Raw genomic sequence first — 18,880 nt, 5'->3', positions numbered from 1 at the left:
GTTACTGCTGTTTATTAGTGTTATTTTAAATACACAGAAAAAATAACAGGATAGATAACGTTATTTTAAAAATTCATTATCAATTCATAAAATAAATAGTTCTTCCCTTTTACTTTTCTTTTTTATTTTACTGGAGGCAAATTACCTTACATTAATATATTGGTTGGTTTTGCCATACATTGACACGAATCCGCCCCGGGTGTACATGTGTTCCCTTTCTTGAACCCCTCTCCCACCTCCCTCTTCCCCTTATCCTCCCTCCAGGTCATCCCCGTGCACCAGCCCCAAGCATCCTGTATCATGCGTCAAACCTGGACTGGTGATTCATTTCACATATGATAATATACATGCTACAATGCCATTCTCCCAAATCATCCCACCTTCACCCTCTCTCACAGAGTCCCAAAGACTGTTCTATATACCTATGTCTCTTTTGCAGTCTCGTATACAGGGTTAAGGTTACCACCTTTCTAAATTCCATTATATGCGTTAGTATACTGTATTGATGTTTTTCTTTCTGGCTTACTTCACTCTGTATAATAGGCTCCAATTTCATCCACCACATTAGGACTGATTCAAATGCATTCTTTTTGATGGCTGAAAAATACTCCATCGTGTATATGTACCAAAGCTTTCTTATCCATTCATCTGCAGATGGACATCTAGGTTGCTTCCATGTCCTGGCTATTATAAACAGTGCTGCAATGAACATTGGAGTACATGTGTCTCTTTCAATTCTGGTTTCCTCGGTGTGTATGCCCAGGAGTGCGATTGCTGGATCATATGGCAGCTCTATTTCCAGTTTTTTGAGGAATCTCCACACTGTTCTCCATATTGGCTGTACTAGTTTGCATTCCCACCAACAGTGTAAGAGGGTTCCCTTTTCTCCACACCCTCTCCAGCATTTATTGCTTGTAGACTTTTGGATAGCAGCCATTCTCACTGGTGTGAAATGGTATCTCATTGTGGTTTTGATTTGAATTTCTCTGATTATGAGGTATGTTGAGCATTTTTTCATGTGTTTGTTAGCCTCCCTTTTACTTTAATGACTGAATGCTAGGATTGCTATCAGAGCTGTCTTATCAATATCCATTGTAACTAGGATTGCAGAAAGTTTAGAGAATTAGAAACTTGAGATGTTACCATATGATGGGAATAAAAGAAGTGAAAGGAATATTTTTAGCATCATTTTTTTCATTGTTATTATTTACTACATAAAATGGACACTGATTTTGAAAATGAATCTCTTAACTATCTCCTGGATTCTTCAGGTGAATTCTGCACTTCAAGATAGGGTATAATAATAATTATGGTCTCAGTTTTGAAAAACAACAATTAGCAAAATATGAAAGCTCTACAACTATTCTGTGCTTTAAAAGTAATTTTTCAGATATCTATTAGTAGTACCTTTAATTTTAAACTCGAATTATACAAAATTTAATTTAATAAACACCAAGATATATTTTAGCACAGGTCCTGGCTGCTGCTGCTGCTGCTAAGTCACTTCAGTCGTGTCCGACTCTGTGTGACCCCATAGACGGCAGCCCACCAGGCTTCCCCGTCCCTGGGATTCTCCAGGCAAGAACACTGGAGTGGGTTGCCATTTCCTTCTCCAATGTGTGAAAGTGAAAAGGGAAAGTGAAGTCGCTCAGTCATGTCTGACTCGTAGTGACCGCATGGACTGCAGCCTACCAGGCTCCTCCGTCCATGGGATTTTCTAGGCAAGAGTACTGGAGTGGCTTGCCGTTGCCTTCTCCGCAAACAATAAGCACTGTAAGTAATTACATGTGATATTAAAACTGTACTAGCCACACAGTTCATATTTAAAAGAATTTTTCTTAAAATTCATGACCCAAAAAAGAACATGAACTTGAATGAGGATGGTAGGAAAACAATCTCCAGGCATTCAAATGTGATGTTAAACGAGGGCCATTCCATGCGTAAGGGGCGTTGTGTGCATATGTGTGTGTGTGTGTGTAGAATCTTGAATCAGGGGTACAATTTTATGATAATTTTTTAAAATTTAAACTTTACTGAAATCCAAATGATTTACTGTCTGATGTGTAAAATGTACTATTGAAACAAAAAAAATAAACAATAATTTAAGATGTTTACAATTAACTTTTTTGTATTTCAATCATTGTAAAACAATTTCATATAATACATTTATGTTGAAAAATACTGAGAGGCTGAATATTTGTCAACATTTTAAACACCATGAGTTTTCTGCTAAGAATAACAGGGAGACCAGGAAAGAATGTGATTAAGCCTTAGGCAAAAACAAAAGGTTTAAACATATTTCAATTTTTTGTGTAATATCAATGTTATCTTTCAAATGTTCCTGAAATTAAGTAGAAACACAATGGCCTTAAATGTATTAATCAAGCTTTGTCAAAAATTTATAAAACTAAGTTATTTGTTTAGAGGAATTCTTTTCAGCAAGTCACAAACTACTTTTCCTTAGCTTCCACCATCTATACACCTTCTTTGCATACCTCTATCAAAGTTACTTGACAAAAAGTAGCAAATATCTGAGGCTAAGATAATCACCATTAATACTTTAAAACCTAAACAAGGTATATTACATTAAATAGACTTCTCAGTCCTGGTGTTGCCTGACAGATATGCGATGTGCCAGTGGTTATATTATATTCCTCCTCCCATGCATGCACCTCCTGCAGAGATAGCAGACTACAGAAGCTGACCCTTACTGAGACCATCTTGTCTCTCTGACAAAGCTCCTTTTTAACTTCTTACTTACTGGTTACTTCCTGTGATGGAGAAAAACTTTAGCTCAGCTTGTGATAATTTCACAGGCCCTGAGGACCCTGACCCTAATAGCCTCAAGGTCAGAAGTCAAGTCTTGTTCTGAAACATCTGTGTGCTTTATATTAAAGTGGAACAAAAGTGCAGAAATATCCACCAGTGTGTGACAAGAAGGACAGGCAAAATAAGACTGACACACAGGTCATCTGTTACTCTGGCATCTTAAATTCATTTTTAAAACTGCCCAAAATTCACTTAAATTCCAAATCTGATGTACAGATTTGATGTTAATTGTCTTAAGATAAAATCAGGAAAATGTATGTTTCATGGAAGTTTTAAATTTGAACAGTCTTGCAGGCCTTCAGACATATTCGAAGCTATTCTATAAAGTTATGAAATTTCATGTTTTTTATGTAATTTAATGACTTACAGGAAGAAAACATTAGGTATATATATCAGCTATAAATGCATTTATATACATCTGAATGGTTAAAAGAACTATTTGAAAGCCAACCTTCACATTTTAAAAAGGACATCACAACTCGTACGTTAGACAACGATCCTAAGATATCCATTTTGTAGTAAACAAATTCAGCAGAATTACAAGCACTTGAATATAATTTCTAAACATGAAATCAATTTAAGAAATGAATGATTTAAGTTATTTATAGATCTTAAGAGAGCACAGTATTTGTAAATTTAGGTCAGCTAAAGTATTCTCAGGTGTCACCACTATTTTTATATCTAAATCACATGGGTAAGCAGTAAGGCGTGGGGAAGTTAAAAAGACCACGGAAATATAATTTCCACGATGAAGAGCAATACATGGCAAAGTTTAGAAACATTAAAAATTAGACAACCAATGCTATGCTGGCTTTTAATGTCCACTTGAGGCTACATGGATTTAAAATTATCAAATGCACTTTATCAGATAAATCATTTTATTACAGTAATGGTACTCTCCTGTGACATAAGGGGTAATGAACATGGAGCACATTTTTAGGACTGATTATACCTCATTAATCATTCATACCTACACAAAGTGTGATAATTGTAATACTGTGGTAGAATAGACATCAAATTCAGAAATCTTGATAATTCTTCTGTCACATATCTTAACTGCAAGAATTGGATTATTTTGAAATGCAGAGATTTTTATGGCCAAGCTTGGAGTTGTGCTTAACAGTGGCAGAAACAGAATCTTTCTGATACTTTTAATACTAATTACATGGATTTTGATCAAGTATTAATTTATAGAGATAGTATAGTCAGTTAAAGAGTCTCTAGAAGTTTCAAACACTTTACAGATAATAGTGCTTCAATGATGTACACGAAAACAGGAATCACAAATATAAAATGTATGGAAAATGGAGCTATAATGTAGAAATTAAGAAGTGAAATGTAAATAAGAAACAGGCAAAAAGTTGTCTGATTGGCACTGAAAAGCTCTGTACAATAAAAGTACATTCCTTTACAACAACATGAAATTCATTACACCAAATACTTAATCTTCATTCTTTATAAAATAATTTCAAGTAACCATACCAAGAAAATGGGAGTGAAGGCGATAAACCTGAAAGGAGTCTGGAAATTAAAAACAAGAGTTAACTGTGCACTTACCAGTTCAACAAAAGCAAGTCCTCCATAGCTGTGAGCAACAAAAAACACCTTCTCAGCTGCAGACTGAGCTACGAAATGGTCCCACACATAGACTGCATGTTCTTCGGGAGAGCCATTTTCCTATAAGTAAAACAGACATCGTGTATTACACACTGCATCTAATTATTATCACAGTGATCAAGAATTGAATTATATGCATACTTACGCAGCATAAGAAATATGATAGCAATAGCTCATTCCAAACAATAACAATACAAAAAAACTACAATGGAATTAGGGAATAAATTAGTATTAAGCTATTAGTAAATTACTGCTAAACTTAAGTGCTACTCTAAGCTTCTGAAAGAAAATATTTAAAAGAGGCACATTTTGAAGGGAAATGGCTCATTCTGGGTTTATCTGAGATATTAAAATATATCTAACTACATTAGAATTGCATGGCATAAAGTTATAGTGGTCTTTTAAGGCAGTGTAACACTAATATCAGATAAATTTCTATATTTATATCTGAAAATATTTAGAGTAGACATACATCTAAATTATCTGATTTATAAAATTTTAGGTACCTCTGTAAATTGAAAATAAGGAGAAAGTTAACAACAAATATTTTCAATTTACATTATTAAAAATACTTTTCTTGAAATAATTTTCCATACATAGTTTATTTCTAGAACTGGGAGGATTTCTAAACGTATAAACCTGGGACTTTTTATATTTCTCTTAAGTTGCTGCTGTGCTTTAGTTGCTCAGTTGTGTCTGACTCTGCGACCCCATGCACTGCAGATTGCTCCTCTGTCCATGGGGATTCTCCAGGCAAGAATACTGGAGTGGGTTGCCATACTTCCAACCCAAGGATTGAACCTGGGTATCTTCCCAACCCAAGGATTGAACCTGGGTATCCCACATGGCAGGCAGATTCTTTACCATCTGAGCCACCAGGCAAGTCCAATAAATATACGAATGTTGCTTTAATTCCAAAAGTTCTACAGTACTTCATTTTATTGTGTTTACTTCTATAGCAAACACAATTTGTGGTTAAACCTAAAATTCAGATAATGTGGAAAACAAAGAGCTAAAAAAATACAAACCAATAAAACTAAGACATCATGAAAATATTTCGTATGAATAATTCTTAGAATGCTTTAACACTGAAAGACTGATTCCCTAAGAATATCATAATACTAGATAATGAACACTTTATTCACCTTTTCCATCTCAGAAATTTTAAAATATTATGTTAGGGTCCCAATGAACGCTTTCACTTGCTCCATAAAAGCTATTATCCCTAATGTCTATCTCCACCCTATATTTCTCTCCAGAGCTCCAGACCCAAGGTCATTTCCTTTTGAATGCCCTACAGATACTTCAAGCTTAACCAATTCAACACTTTGATAAAAATATCCTCTCCAAACCTGTGTCACTGTCTTTGCTCCCCACCTCCTGCTGAAATCTGAGAATCATCTTTTATTTCTCTCTCTCTCAAACTCTACATAAAATCAGTAATTAAAAACCTTTTGATTTTGTCCCCAACCTTCTCTTAAAGCCACCAGTTCTCTCCATTCTCATTCCTCTGGCTGAGCCCAAGCTCATCCTTTCACAAATGGATGACTCCAACAATCTCCAGTTCAGTTTCCCTGCCTCTAGGATTATCCTAGAGGGTATTACCCATTTAAATGCCCTGTCCGAACTCTGTAGTGAGAACAACCTTTCAAAAATGCAAATATGGGCATGTTGCCATTTGCACACTCACTGCTTACAACTCTCCGAAGTCTTTTCATCAGCTCCAGGACGAAGTTTAAACCCAGAATGACACTAAGGCCTTACATGATACGCTTCTGCCTCGAAATGAATGCGCAAAATATGATGATCTAAAAGATACCCTTTTCTTCCCAAGAGAGAACGGAAAGAACACTCTCTGTGTTCCAACTGCAGGGAACATCCTGTAATATCCTAACTGTGCCATACATTTCTTATATCTGGGCTGTTTTTGATATTATCATTTGGAAAGTGACCCATAAGCTCTGCCTTTGCTAACCCATCACCTTCACCTGCATCACTCCTGTGTCTTCAGAACTCAAACTAAGATAACTGCATCTGGCCCCATCACTTCATGGCGAACAGAAAGGGATAGGGTGGAAACAGTGACAAATTTCTTCTTCGTGGGCTCTAAAATCACTGTGGATGGTGACTGCAGCCATGAAATCCGAATACAATTGCTTCTTGGTAGGAAAGCTATGACAAACCTAGACAGTGTGTTAAAAAGCAAAGACACTGCTTTGCTACAAAGGTCCATAGAGTCAAGGCTATGGTTTTTCCAGGAGTCATGTACAGTTGTGAGAGCTGGACAATAAAGAAGGCAGAGTGCTGAAGAACAGATGCTTTTGAACTGTTGTGCTCGAGAGTCCCTTGGACAGCAAGGAGATAAAACCAGTCAATCTTAAAGGAAATTAACCCTGAATACTCATTGGAAAGACTGATGCTGAAGTTGAAGCTCCAATATTTTGGCCACCTGATGCAACGAGCCGATTCATTGGCAAAGATCCTGAAGCTGGGAAAGACTGAAAGCAGGAGAAGAGGGTGACAGAGGCTGAGATGGTTGGACAGCATTACCGATACAATGGACACGAACTTGGGAAAACTCTGGGAGATGGTGAGGGACAGGGAGGCCTGGTGTGCTGCAGTCCATGGGGCCGCAAAGAGCTGGACACGACTTGGTGATTCAACAACAGCAACAACTAGAAGGAAGACTTTGTAGGTACTTCTGGCCTTAAAACAAAAAGCAAAAACGATGCCCAGTTGTGGATGTAACTGGTGATGGAAGTAAAGTCCAGTGCTGTAAAGAACAATACTGCATAGGAACCTGGAATGTTAGGTCTATGAATCAAGGTAAAATGGAAGTGGTCAAACAGGAGATGGCAAGATCGAACATTTTAGGAATCAGTGAAATAAAATGGACTGGAATGGACGAATTTAACTCAGATGACCATTATATCTACTATTGTGAGCAAGAATCCCTTAAAAGAAGTGGAGTAGCCCTCATAGTCAACAAGAGAGTCCAAAATGCAGTACTTGGATGTAATCTCAAAAATGACAGAATGATCTCCATTCGTTTCCAAGGTAAACCATTCAATATCACAATCATCCAAGTCTATGCCCCAACCAGTAATGCTGAAGAAGCTGAAGTTGAACAGGTCTATAAAGACCTACAAAACCTTCTAGAAATAACACCCAAAAAAGATGTCCTTTTCATCATAGGGGACTGGAATGCAAAAGCAGGAAGTCAAGAGATAGCTGGAGTAACAGGCAAATTTGGTCTTGGAGTACAAAACGAAGCATGGCAAACGCTAACAGAGTTCTGCCAAGAGAATGCACTGGTCATAGCAAAAACTCTCTTCCAACAACACAAGAGAAAACTCTACACATGGACACTGCCAGATGGTCAATATCAAAATCAGACTGATTATATTCTTTGCGGCCAAAGATGGAGAAGCTCTGTAGAGTCAGCAAAAACTAGACTGGGAGCTGACTGTGGCTCAGATCATGAACTGTTTATTGCAAAATACAGACCGAAATTGAAGAAAGTAGGGAAAACCACTAGACCATTCAGGTACAACCTAAATCAAATCCCTTACAATTATACAGTGAAGTAACAAACAGACTCAAGGTATTGATATACTTTGATCTATTGATATACTTTAATATACCAAGCTCTGATAGAGTGCCTATTGAAATACCTTGATCAATTGATAAACCTTGATATACCAAGATCTGATAGACAGAGTGCCTGATGAACTATGAATGGAGGTTCATGACACTGTACAGGATGCAGTGATCAAGATCACCCCCAAGAAAAAGAAATGCAAAAAGGCAAAATGGTTGTCTAAGGAGGTCTTACAAATAGCTGAGAAAAGAAGAGAAGCTAAAGTCAAAAGAGAAAAGGAAAGATATACCCATTTGAACGCAGAGTTCCAAAGAATAGCACAGAGAGATAAGAAAGCCTTCCTCAGTTATCAATGTAAGAAATAGAGGAAAACAATAGAATGGGAAAGACCAGAGATCACTTCAAGAAAACTAGATATACCAAGGGAACATTTCATGCAAAGATGGGCACAATTAAGAACAGAAATGGTATGGACTTAATAGAAGCAGAAGATATTAAGAAGAGGTGGCAAGAATACACAGAACTATACAAAAAAGATCTCAATGACCCAGATAACCATGATGGTGTGATCACTCATCCAGAGCCAGACATCCTGGAATGTGAAGTCAAGTGGGCCGAAGGAAGCATCAGTATGAACAAAGCTAGTGGAGGTGATGGAATTCCAGCTGAGCTATTTCAAATCCTAAAAGATGATGCTGTCAAAGTGCTGCACTCAATATGCCAGCGAAGTTGGAAATCTCAGCAGTGGCCACAAGACTGGAAAAAGTTAGTTTTCATTCCAATCCCAAAGAAAGGCAATGGCAAAGAATGCTCAAACTACTGCACAAATGTATTCATCTCACATGCTAGCTGAGTAAAACTCAAAATTCTCTAAGCCAGGCTTCAACAATATGTGAACCATGAAATTCCAGATGTTCAAGCTGGATTTAGAAAAGGCAGAGGAACCAGAGATCACATTGCCAACACCCTGGACCATTGTAAAAGCAAGAGAGTTCCAGAAGAACATCTACTTCTGCTTTATTGACTATGTGAAAGCCTTTGACTATGTGGTTCACAATAAACTGTGGAAAATTCTTTAAGAGATGGGAATACCAGACCAACTGACCTTCCTCCTGAGAAATCTGTATGCAGGTCAAGATTAGTGCAACAGTTAGAACTGGCCATGGAACAACAGACTGGTTCCAAATTGGGAAGGAATATGTCAAGGTTGTATATTGTCACTCTGTTTATTTAACTTATATGCAGAGTTCAGTTCAGTTCAGTCGCTCAGTCGTGTCTGACTCTCCGCGACCCCATGAATCACAGCACGCCAGGCCTTCCTGTCCATCACCAACTCCTGGAGTTCACTCAAACTCATGTCCACAGAGTCGGTGATGCCATCCAGCCATCTCATTCTCCGTCGTCCCCTTCTCCTCCCGCCCCCAACCCTTCCCAGCATCAGAGTCTTTTCTAGTGAGTCAGCTCGTCGCATGAGGTGGCCAAAGTATTGCAGTTTCAGCTTTAGCATCAGTCCTTCCAATGAACACCCAGGATTGATCTCCTTTAGAATGGACTGGTTGGATCTCCTTGCGGTACAAGGGACTCTCAAGAGTCTTCTCCAACACCACAGTTCAAAAGCATCAATTCTTCGGCGATCAGCTTTCTTCACAGTCCAACTCTCACATCTATACATGACCACGGGAAAAACCATAGCCTTGACTAGACGGACCTTTGTTGGCAAAGTAATGTCTCTGCTTTTTAATATGCTATCTAGTACATCATGCAAAATGCCAGGCTGGATGAAGCACAAGCTGGAATCAAGATTGCCAGGAGAAATATCAATAACCTCAGATATGCAGATGACACCACCCTTACGGCAGAAAGTGAAGAGGAATTAAAAAGCCTCTTGATGAAAGTGAAAGAGGAGAGAGAAAAAGTTGGCTTAAAAGTCAACATTCAGAAAATTAAGATCATGGCATTTGGCCCGATGACTTCATGGCAAGTAGCTGGGGAAATAGTGGAAACAGTGGGCTGACTTTATTTTTGGGGGCTCCCAAATCACTGCAGATGGTGACTGCAGCCATGAAATTAAAAGACGACTGCTCCTTGGAAGAAAAGTTGTGACCAACCTAGACAGCATATTAAAAAGCAGAGTCACAACTTTGCCAACAAAAGCCCATCTATTCAAAGCTATGGTTTTTCCAGTAGTCATGTATGGATGTGAGAGTTGGACTATAAAGAAAACTGAGTGCCAAAGAATTGATGATTTTGAACTGAGGTGTTGGAGAAAACTCTTGAGAGTCCCCTGGACTGCAAGGAGATCAAACAAGTCCATCCAAAAGGAAATCAGTCCTGAATATTCATTGGAAGGATTGATGCTGAAGCTGAGAGTCCAATACTTTGCCCTCCTGATGAGAAGAATTGACTCATTTGAAAAGACCCTGATGCTGGGAAAGATTTGAAAACAGGAGGAGAAGGGGACGACAGAGGATAAGATGATTGATGGCATCACCGACTCAATGGACATGAGTTTGGGTAAACTCCAGGAGTTGGTGAAGGACAGGGAGGCCTGGCGTGCTGCAGTCCATGGAGTGGCACAGAGTCAGACCCGACTGAGTGATTCAACTGAACTGAACTGATAGGTGCTGATCCCAAGATAATTCCCCAACAAACATCTCACATGCAACTTCAGAATTTTTTATCTGGGAAACTCAACTTAAGATACCACTTTATTAGGCTTCCATAGACATAGAGCTAGAAGGTTAACTGAAGGTCAGTCAGATTCTCATATAGAAAGGGAAAGAGTTTTGCTAACCCTTGACTGATAGCATCTTAAAAGAACTATATAGAAAGTATTTAATCTCTTTACAAGTATTATTATCCTGCCTATGTCTAAAACTACTGTAAAATACTGTTGGCTCAAGTTTACGTCAGTTCCACTATTAGCTATGTAAGCTTAAACTGAAACCTGTACTATTTCATTGGTTCTTCTCTATTCTGTTATTTAACCTGACATGTCACTTCTTTGTTCTAGAATACGAGCAATTTGAAGATATATTCTCTTTCAGATTCTGCCTATAAATTAGAAAACATGCTATAGACATTTAATAAATGACTAACGATGCTAGCATTATTGGCAATGATACTGCTCACAAAGTACCATGAAGTACATTTCAAAAGGAATATTCCAACTCCATTTCAGGAATCTAGCTTCTATTAATCTGGAAAGTGACAAATGATGGTTATCCGGGAATATTCATCGTTGTCTCATGTACAAAAAAAAGTGTATCTGGATGATGCCTAAATATCCAATAATGTAAAAATAAATATTTAAGCAAGTTAATACTTCTAAGGAAATATTATATAGCTATTCAATGAGATTATAAAATAATACATGCAGTTCATCTAATTTTATAGGTGGTATAATTTTCACTGTCGTAAAAAGGCTTGAAAAAGACAAGATAGAGTCAAAAAGATTAAAAGCAGCTACTTATGGATGGCGGGGTTGTGAATATTTTCTATTCTTAGCTCCTTTAGATCTTTCTGGACTTTCCAAAGCTAGTACAAAAAGAATGCTTTTTATAATAAACCAAGTAAACAACAACAACAAATCAGATATCATACTGAAGAACTAGCGCTGGCTTCTTAGAGGGTATAAGCCTCTGAGCGGAAGCTCTACGTCTAACAAATTCTAACATCTGTACTGAACCCACTGCACATTTACAAGCTGCAAATCAAAGGGGTTGTTTCAAACAGGTGCAAGAGTAAAAAGCGAGGGCTGCAAAAACAGAAAACCCACAGAAACTCGAAGAGCACATTCAGCGCAAGCAGAGGAAGACTACCAGCACGGTAACAAGCCTTGTGAGGGCCAGTGCTGCCTCTAGAGCACAACGAGCGGCGGAAGCAGCAGTGACCTTGAGCTGCCGAAAGAAAGCTGACACTGCCTGAGGTTCTCATTTGAAGGGCACGGGACAGACAGTTCAACAGTTTAATTCAAAATAGTATTTTTAAAGAGAAATAGTAAAGGAGATAAACCTTAGCTATAAAAAATATCTGGCTTTCTGATTTGACTGTTTCCCAAGACTGTCACAAATTTATGGCTTTTACTATTCACAGTGTTTAGTAGAGTCATATCCTCATCCTTATAAGATGTCACAAATTCTGCCAAACATGTGCTGCCTCCCGCAACAGTTATGTACAACAACGGTAGCACAGGAACTAATAAACTTAGAGTAGTTTTTAATACACATTTCTGACAGATTACATTACTAAAACTCCATTTTATAAATAAGGTGGTGCTGTTCCAAGGCACATTTGTGTCATTCCAACCCGCAGCCCACACCGTGTCCACAATCATTATATATTTATAAACCATAATCCAGACAGTGTATACTACCAGTAGTGTATTTTGAAGCTAAACAGATTTCAATAGGAAAGATTTTCTAATATGCCTCAATTACAGAAATGTAAACATACTAAATCTGCTTTACAGGTTTCTCCATGAATTTCATATCAGAGTGCATTTTGTATTACACTTCAAGCTGGATGATTTTAGAATATGCAAATACACAAAGTGCATGAAAAAACAAAAGTAAATCCATTAATTAGAATTTGCTAGTGGCAGAATGCATAGAATATTTACACTGTGGAACTCAGCAGTATTCAGAGTACAGGTTGAATTTCCTGATGCACTCTTGCCATCATTAATTCTTAAATGCCAAACAGAAGTGATACAGTAACCAAAGCCTTATCAACTATGCCAGATTCTACTACCTAGGCATTGCAAGGTCTGCATTTATGATGGACTACCTGAACTGATAACACATGGAATTATCTAAACAACATTTGCATATTTGTGTAATTATTTTCTAAGGTTAATTAGCTCCTGTAACGTATTTCACCCTTTGAGACTGCTTACAGTGACAGGTTCACATATTTTCTGAACCACTGCCAAATCTGACAGATTTCTCTTCAGCTAACCTGTTGCTATGAAGTTATAAAATGAATGCTCCTATAGTATATATTTTAAAATTACAGCTGACTTTGGGAAAGTAAAATGAAAATTGAACGAATTTCAGGGTTTTTAAAAATCATCCAATTTTAAAATCCAGACTTAAAGATTATTTTGTTTTACTTCATATAAATCTTTCTGTGATTACAATGGTAAGTAAACACATCTACCAAGAGAGCTACTCTATGAATAATAAAGTCTAGCATTTTTCACTGTAAACCAGCACATACCTATGTCATTAACTCCAGCTGTGTTGCATATGTCTCACACACACACACACACACACCCTTCACTAGCTGCCCTTAGTACTACCACTGATTTGCTATTTACACTGGAGACATCAGCTGGAGAAAGAACACTAATATAAAAGCCACACTTTTTTATAACAAAATTTACAAATCAAAGTTATTTCTTTTTAAAAAGCTACGACCTCATTAGGTAAAATATGGCTCAATAAAATCCAAATGGGAAGCAGGTATCCAAGTCAGACGGATTTACAAGGATGAAAAACGTTGTTATACCTCCTTGCACCCAAGCAATCCACAGGTACAAGATAAAAGAAAATTTATATTTTTAGGAATTGGCCAGTAGGGTGTGCTTCCGGAAGAAATGTAACACAAATACCATATGGCCCTAATTTAGAAAGACACATAGAAGAATATCATATGGTTCAGCTTTAAAATTTGGGGGAAAAGAGTATAAACTGTACATTAGTAGAGAACAAAACATTTATAAGAACAGTTATGCGTAAAATATATTTTATAATATCATATGGAATTAATTTTGTCTTAACCCAGCTAAATCGGAGAAGGCAATGGCAAGCCACTCCAGTACTCTTGGCTGGAAAATCCCATGGACGGAGGAGCCTGGTAGGCTGTAGTCCATGGGGTTGCTACAAGTCAGACATGACTGAGCGACTTCACTTTCACTTTTCACTTTCACACATTGGAGAAGGAAATGGCAACCCACTCCAGTGTTCTTGCCTGGAGAATCCCAGGGACGGGGAAGCCTGGTGGGCTGCCATCTATGGGGTCACACAGAGTCGGACACGACTGAAGTGACTTAGCAGCAGCAACCCAGCTAAATACTTTGAATTAAAAATTTATCTTCATTTTGGCATATTTTACATGGGTTATCCAAAGTATAGGCATTTGTGTTTAATGATGATTAAAAGACTAGGAGTATATACAAATGCATAAAACTGATTTACAGCATACATCTAATGAAAACATCTTCAAAAATAAAGGACCATTATTTTGTCTTTAAATAGTAAATGGAACCATATGAAGTTACCAACATTAGATATTTTTGACCTTAGAAATGGCAATTTCATATGATTCAACCTTAAACATAATGAAAATAAACAGAAGAAACTACAGAGATCCTGAAGCTACTCATTTTTTTCCTGCCTTTTAGGTGTTAAGATATTATTATTATTGACAGCCATCAATCAGTCTTGGAGACAGATTCAAGGCTACCTTACTTGTCAATATGGCTATACTTAATAAATATTAGAAATTCATAATGATTACAACTGACAAAGGATTGGTATTAAGCATATCAAACACATTTGAATTTCATAGATATTTCAAGTTTATCATGTCCAAAAGCAAACTCTGCATTGGGTTCCCAAATCCTATTACCTGTTCTTCCTTTAGCCTTTTTCATCTTGTCAAGCGGCACCTCCACTAACCCAGCTGTTCAAGCCAAAAATTTAGAAGTCATCCTTGACATCCTCCTCTTCCTCTTTATTGATTCAACTTATATATATTCCAAAATATTTTAGAATCCATAAACTTCTCTCAATTTCCACTCTTACAATCCCAGCCCAAGCTATCACCAACTTTTGCCTAAGACAATAACCACTTGGGCTTCCCTGGTGGCTTAGCTGGTAAAGAATTCTCCTGCAATGCAGGAGATGTGGGTTCGATCCCTGGGTTGGGAAGATCCCCTGCAGACGGGAACGGCTGTCCACGCCAGTATTCTGGCCTGGAGAATTCCACAGGAAGCAAGGGGAGTATAGAGGGCTGAATTCCGAAAGGTGCTGAAATGAGGTAGGCAGAACATTAAGTTGGATAAAGAAAGTTAACTGATACATAAGTACCCACTCAGGATACAGGATTTAATACCTGCCTGAATTTTCTATCGTTACAAAATACCACAAACTTAGGGGGTTAAAAAAACACATTAATTTATTATCTTACAGTTCTGTGTATTAGACATAGGTATTGACATAGGTCTCAATGTGTAATGACATAGGTCTCAGTGAGCTACAACCAGAGTCCACTCTGGAGGCTCTAAGGGAAAAAATCCATTTCCTTGCCTTTTCCAACTTCTACAGTCTTCCCCCTTGGCTTGCTGCTCCTCTCCTCCATCTGAAAGCAAGAAGCCTTGCACCTTTCTAGACATTTCTCCATAGTCACATCTCCCTCGCTTCTATTTCTGCCATTTTTCCCCCCACTTTTAAGAACTTGTGTGATTACAGTGGGTTCACCTGGATAATCCAGGATAATCTCCCTATTTTAAGGTCCTTAATCACATCTGCAAAATTCCTTCACCATGTAAAATAACATACTCACAGGTTTCAGGGATCAGGATGTAGACATCTTTGGAGGCCATTATGCTACCTACCACAACATCCTAGCAATGACCCTGGGGAGACGGTGATGCTCTTAGAAGCTTGAAGAAAGGAATGACGTATACTAAGTGAGGATCTTTGTATCACATGGGATCACTCACCGGACAGTGTGCATCGCAGAAGAGAAAATAAGACAAGAAGACAGAAAGACTTGACCAGATTGTGTCTGCCGGACTCTGTTACTGGCTAATTTGTCCTGGCACAATCGGCACAGGAATGGAGTCAGAGTGGCAAGGATGGATGTGATGCATGCATCCCGCAAGCATGCATGCATTTTACTAAAGAAGGCTGATCCAGTTACTGACATTTAACGGATACAGTCATCCCTTGGGATCCACGGAAGACTTGTTCCAGGACGCCCCACAGATAACGAAACCCAAGGATGCTCAAGTCCTATATACAAAATGACTTAGTTTTATGTTTGATGCTTATAGAAGACGGCTGAATCCACAAAAGTGGAACCTGTGGATATGAACGGCTGACTGTATTTCAGTAGAGTGAGAGGGAAAAGAAACACCTTCTGTGTGGGTGGGTTTGCTGGGGAATGAGTGAGGTTATAAGAACCCTAACGGCAATTAGCATTATGACAGCACATTGAAGACATTGGAAGCATTCCAGACAGTCCAGTCTAGAACATTCTCTAGACAAAAGCTAAGTATGTCCCATAGTATTTATATCTGAATCTAAAACAATAATTATAGCAAAAACTCATGTCAACCCTGGGTCATCAAGAAAAGGTTCAATTATTTTCAATGTGCTCTAAGAAAGTGAGCTTCCCAGGTGGCTCAGTGTTAAAGAATTCACCTGTCTATGCAGGCAGGTTCAGTCCCTGGATTCAGTCCCTGGGTCAGGAAGATCCCCTGCAAAAGGAAGTGATAACCCATTTCCCAGGTATTTTGGCTGAGGAGCCTGATGGGCTATAGTCCCTGGGGTCACAAAGAGTCGGACTTGACTTAGCGGCTGAGCACACATCTAAGAAAGTAAGGCATGCCATAGAACATTTTATAGAAATGTAGGGAGTGGAAGGGAAGTAAACTTGACAGAAGCTGGTATTTCCTGGAGGCCTTAGGAAGCTGCCTGGAGTAGGAAATGGCAAACCCACTCCAGTATTCTTGCCTGGAGAATTCCATGGCCAGGGGAGCCTGGCAGATTATGGCCCATGGGATCACAGAGTTGTACACGACTGAGCGACTAAGCACTAGGAAGCTGAGGCTTTTGTGTAGGCAGGACAATTACTGTTAGGCATCGGTGGATCAAATGTAAACACTTATGGTTTGATAACCCTGCTTTGTAAGATACATGTTAACCAGATGATCTGGCTGTGATTATACTGTGAAACAGGAACTGTTCCCAAATAATTAATAATTTATTTTAAAACTGTGGAAGGATTCATTACATTCGCCAGTGACAACATTCTCTCTCATTCCTCCCCTGCCCTCTCTCTCTCTCTCACACACACACACACACAGATGAAGACCCAATCTTGTCCAGAGAGTGCCCTTTAACAGCTTTATGACTTCGGGGAGTTCACTTATCATCTTGGATGCTCATGCTCCTCATTTGCACATGGAGGCTAACCTGTGAGACCTCTAAAATTGTACCTTCTTTTAATCAAATAGAACAAAAACTTGGGAACAAAGAACATATCATGGGGAGGTTGAACACATACAAAATAAGAAGCCTGGAAAATAGCATTATGACCGATGTTTGAATTCTGTCAGGATATAACTAAGATGTAATAAGTTATTTACATACTTGGAATAATTATTTACTTTGTCACAAACTAACTTCTTAAAATACCTTGAAAATATAATAATAAAAATATTAGTTCAAACTATTATCTAGTTTCTCCACATGTTGTAATAAAATGTAATTCATTCAAACATCTATAGTCTAAATTAGCAAAAAATGTGAATTTAAGTTCCATTTTAGCTTCCAAAAAGTGAAGACAAGGCAGCATTTCTAGAATTCATTTATCAGAAACCTAGTCTATCTTACAATTTTAAATCTAGACATTAAAATGGTTATCAATTGATATTTTTACAATGTTGTGATTACAGATTTGAATTAGCAATGGTTTTATTCCAATGAGACAGATTCCCAGGAAAAGGACTGCTCAGTAGAAAGGTTTATGCTCTCTCATATCCTTATCACACTGGGTGAGAGCAATCTTTTCTTTACATCTAGCCAACAATAGCTATTATAGACCTTTCAAATTTTTATCAATTTCATCAGTTAATAGTTTTAAACTGATCAGTACTTTCACATGCATTCCTTGTGAATGGACATGTTAGGCAATTATTTACTAAAATAAAACTGGTGCTTAGCACAATATGTTTTTTTAAGAAGTTTTGTCTATTTACAGAAATAATTTAACTTGAAAAAACTTTTCAACTTGCCTTGATTAGTGTAAAGGTTTTAATAAAATGCAGGTATTTTAGAATGCTTCCATCCTAAGAAAAATATTTCCTCTACCACAGCTTAGATTTCTCACCATGCAAACAACTAAACTGGAAACTTTTGTGCATTTTTAGTAAAATAATAAATTGGTATTTTAGAACAAGAGCACACAAAATGTTTCCTTTATTGTCCATCACAAAAGACAGAGAACAATTTTACCATGCTATTTTTATTATCTGCTATGTATAGCAAACATATCTTAATTAATAAGAAAAATATGATAAAAACTAAGAAAACTAATCATATTTATTTTACTATTATTACTTATTATAGTAATGCTAGCAACTAACATTTATCGCGTGGTTATACCTTACCAGTTTGTGATCAAGTACTTTATATGTATTAACTCATTTAGTCTTCATAATCACACGATGAGGCAGGTACTGTTATGGCTCCTGTCGCATGGGTAAGGCACAGAAAGGCTGAATGGCTTGTTCAAGTGAGAACAGAATTAGTGCAATTCAGGATTAGATCAGGGCAAGTCCGAGCTGAAAATCCCTGCTGCCCATGTGCTGCACCGGATCTGCCTTTCTATCCTCCACAGTACCTTGCGAGTTGACTTTTACAAAGGCCTGAAGTGTTAACTTGCACTTAAATACTTACTAACTTCTATTTGCAACATGATGAAATCACCGAAACTAAGATTATATACCTATTATATCTATATTATTTTAAAATATATATAATGATTATATATATATTATTTTTAAAAAGGGATCAACTAGTACATTCAATAAAGGAATTC

General features: G+C 37.6%; 1 protein-coding gene across 6 annotated transcripts in view; it reads right to left on the bottom strand.

Annotated features, from left to right (window-relative positions):
• The window catches only part of ARB2A (ARB2 cotranscriptional regulator A), a 422,973-nt gene that overhangs the window by 191,042 nt on the left and 213,051 nt on the right, over positions 1–18,880 (bottom strand). For all 6 annotated transcript variants that reach the window (XM_055429378.2, XM_055429376.2, XM_055429381.2 and 3 more), the window contains one exon: positions 4,387–4,506. In XM_055429378.2, the coding sequence (XP_055285353.1) occupies positions 4,387–4,506 (120 nt within the window). The remainder of the gene's footprint in view (positions 1–4,386; positions 4,507–18,880) is intronic.

This window comes from Moschus berezovskii, chromosome 8, assembly GCF_049115385.1.
Source record: "Moschus berezovskii isolate FMDL1 chromosome 8, NW_MosBer_1.0, whole genome shotgun sequence".
Lineage (NCBI taxonomy): Eukaryota > Metazoa > Chordata > Mammalia > Artiodactyla > Moschidae > Moschus > Moschus berezovskii.
Note: the sequence above shows the minus strand (reverse complement) of the source record. Positions and strands in the feature narration are given on the sequence as shown.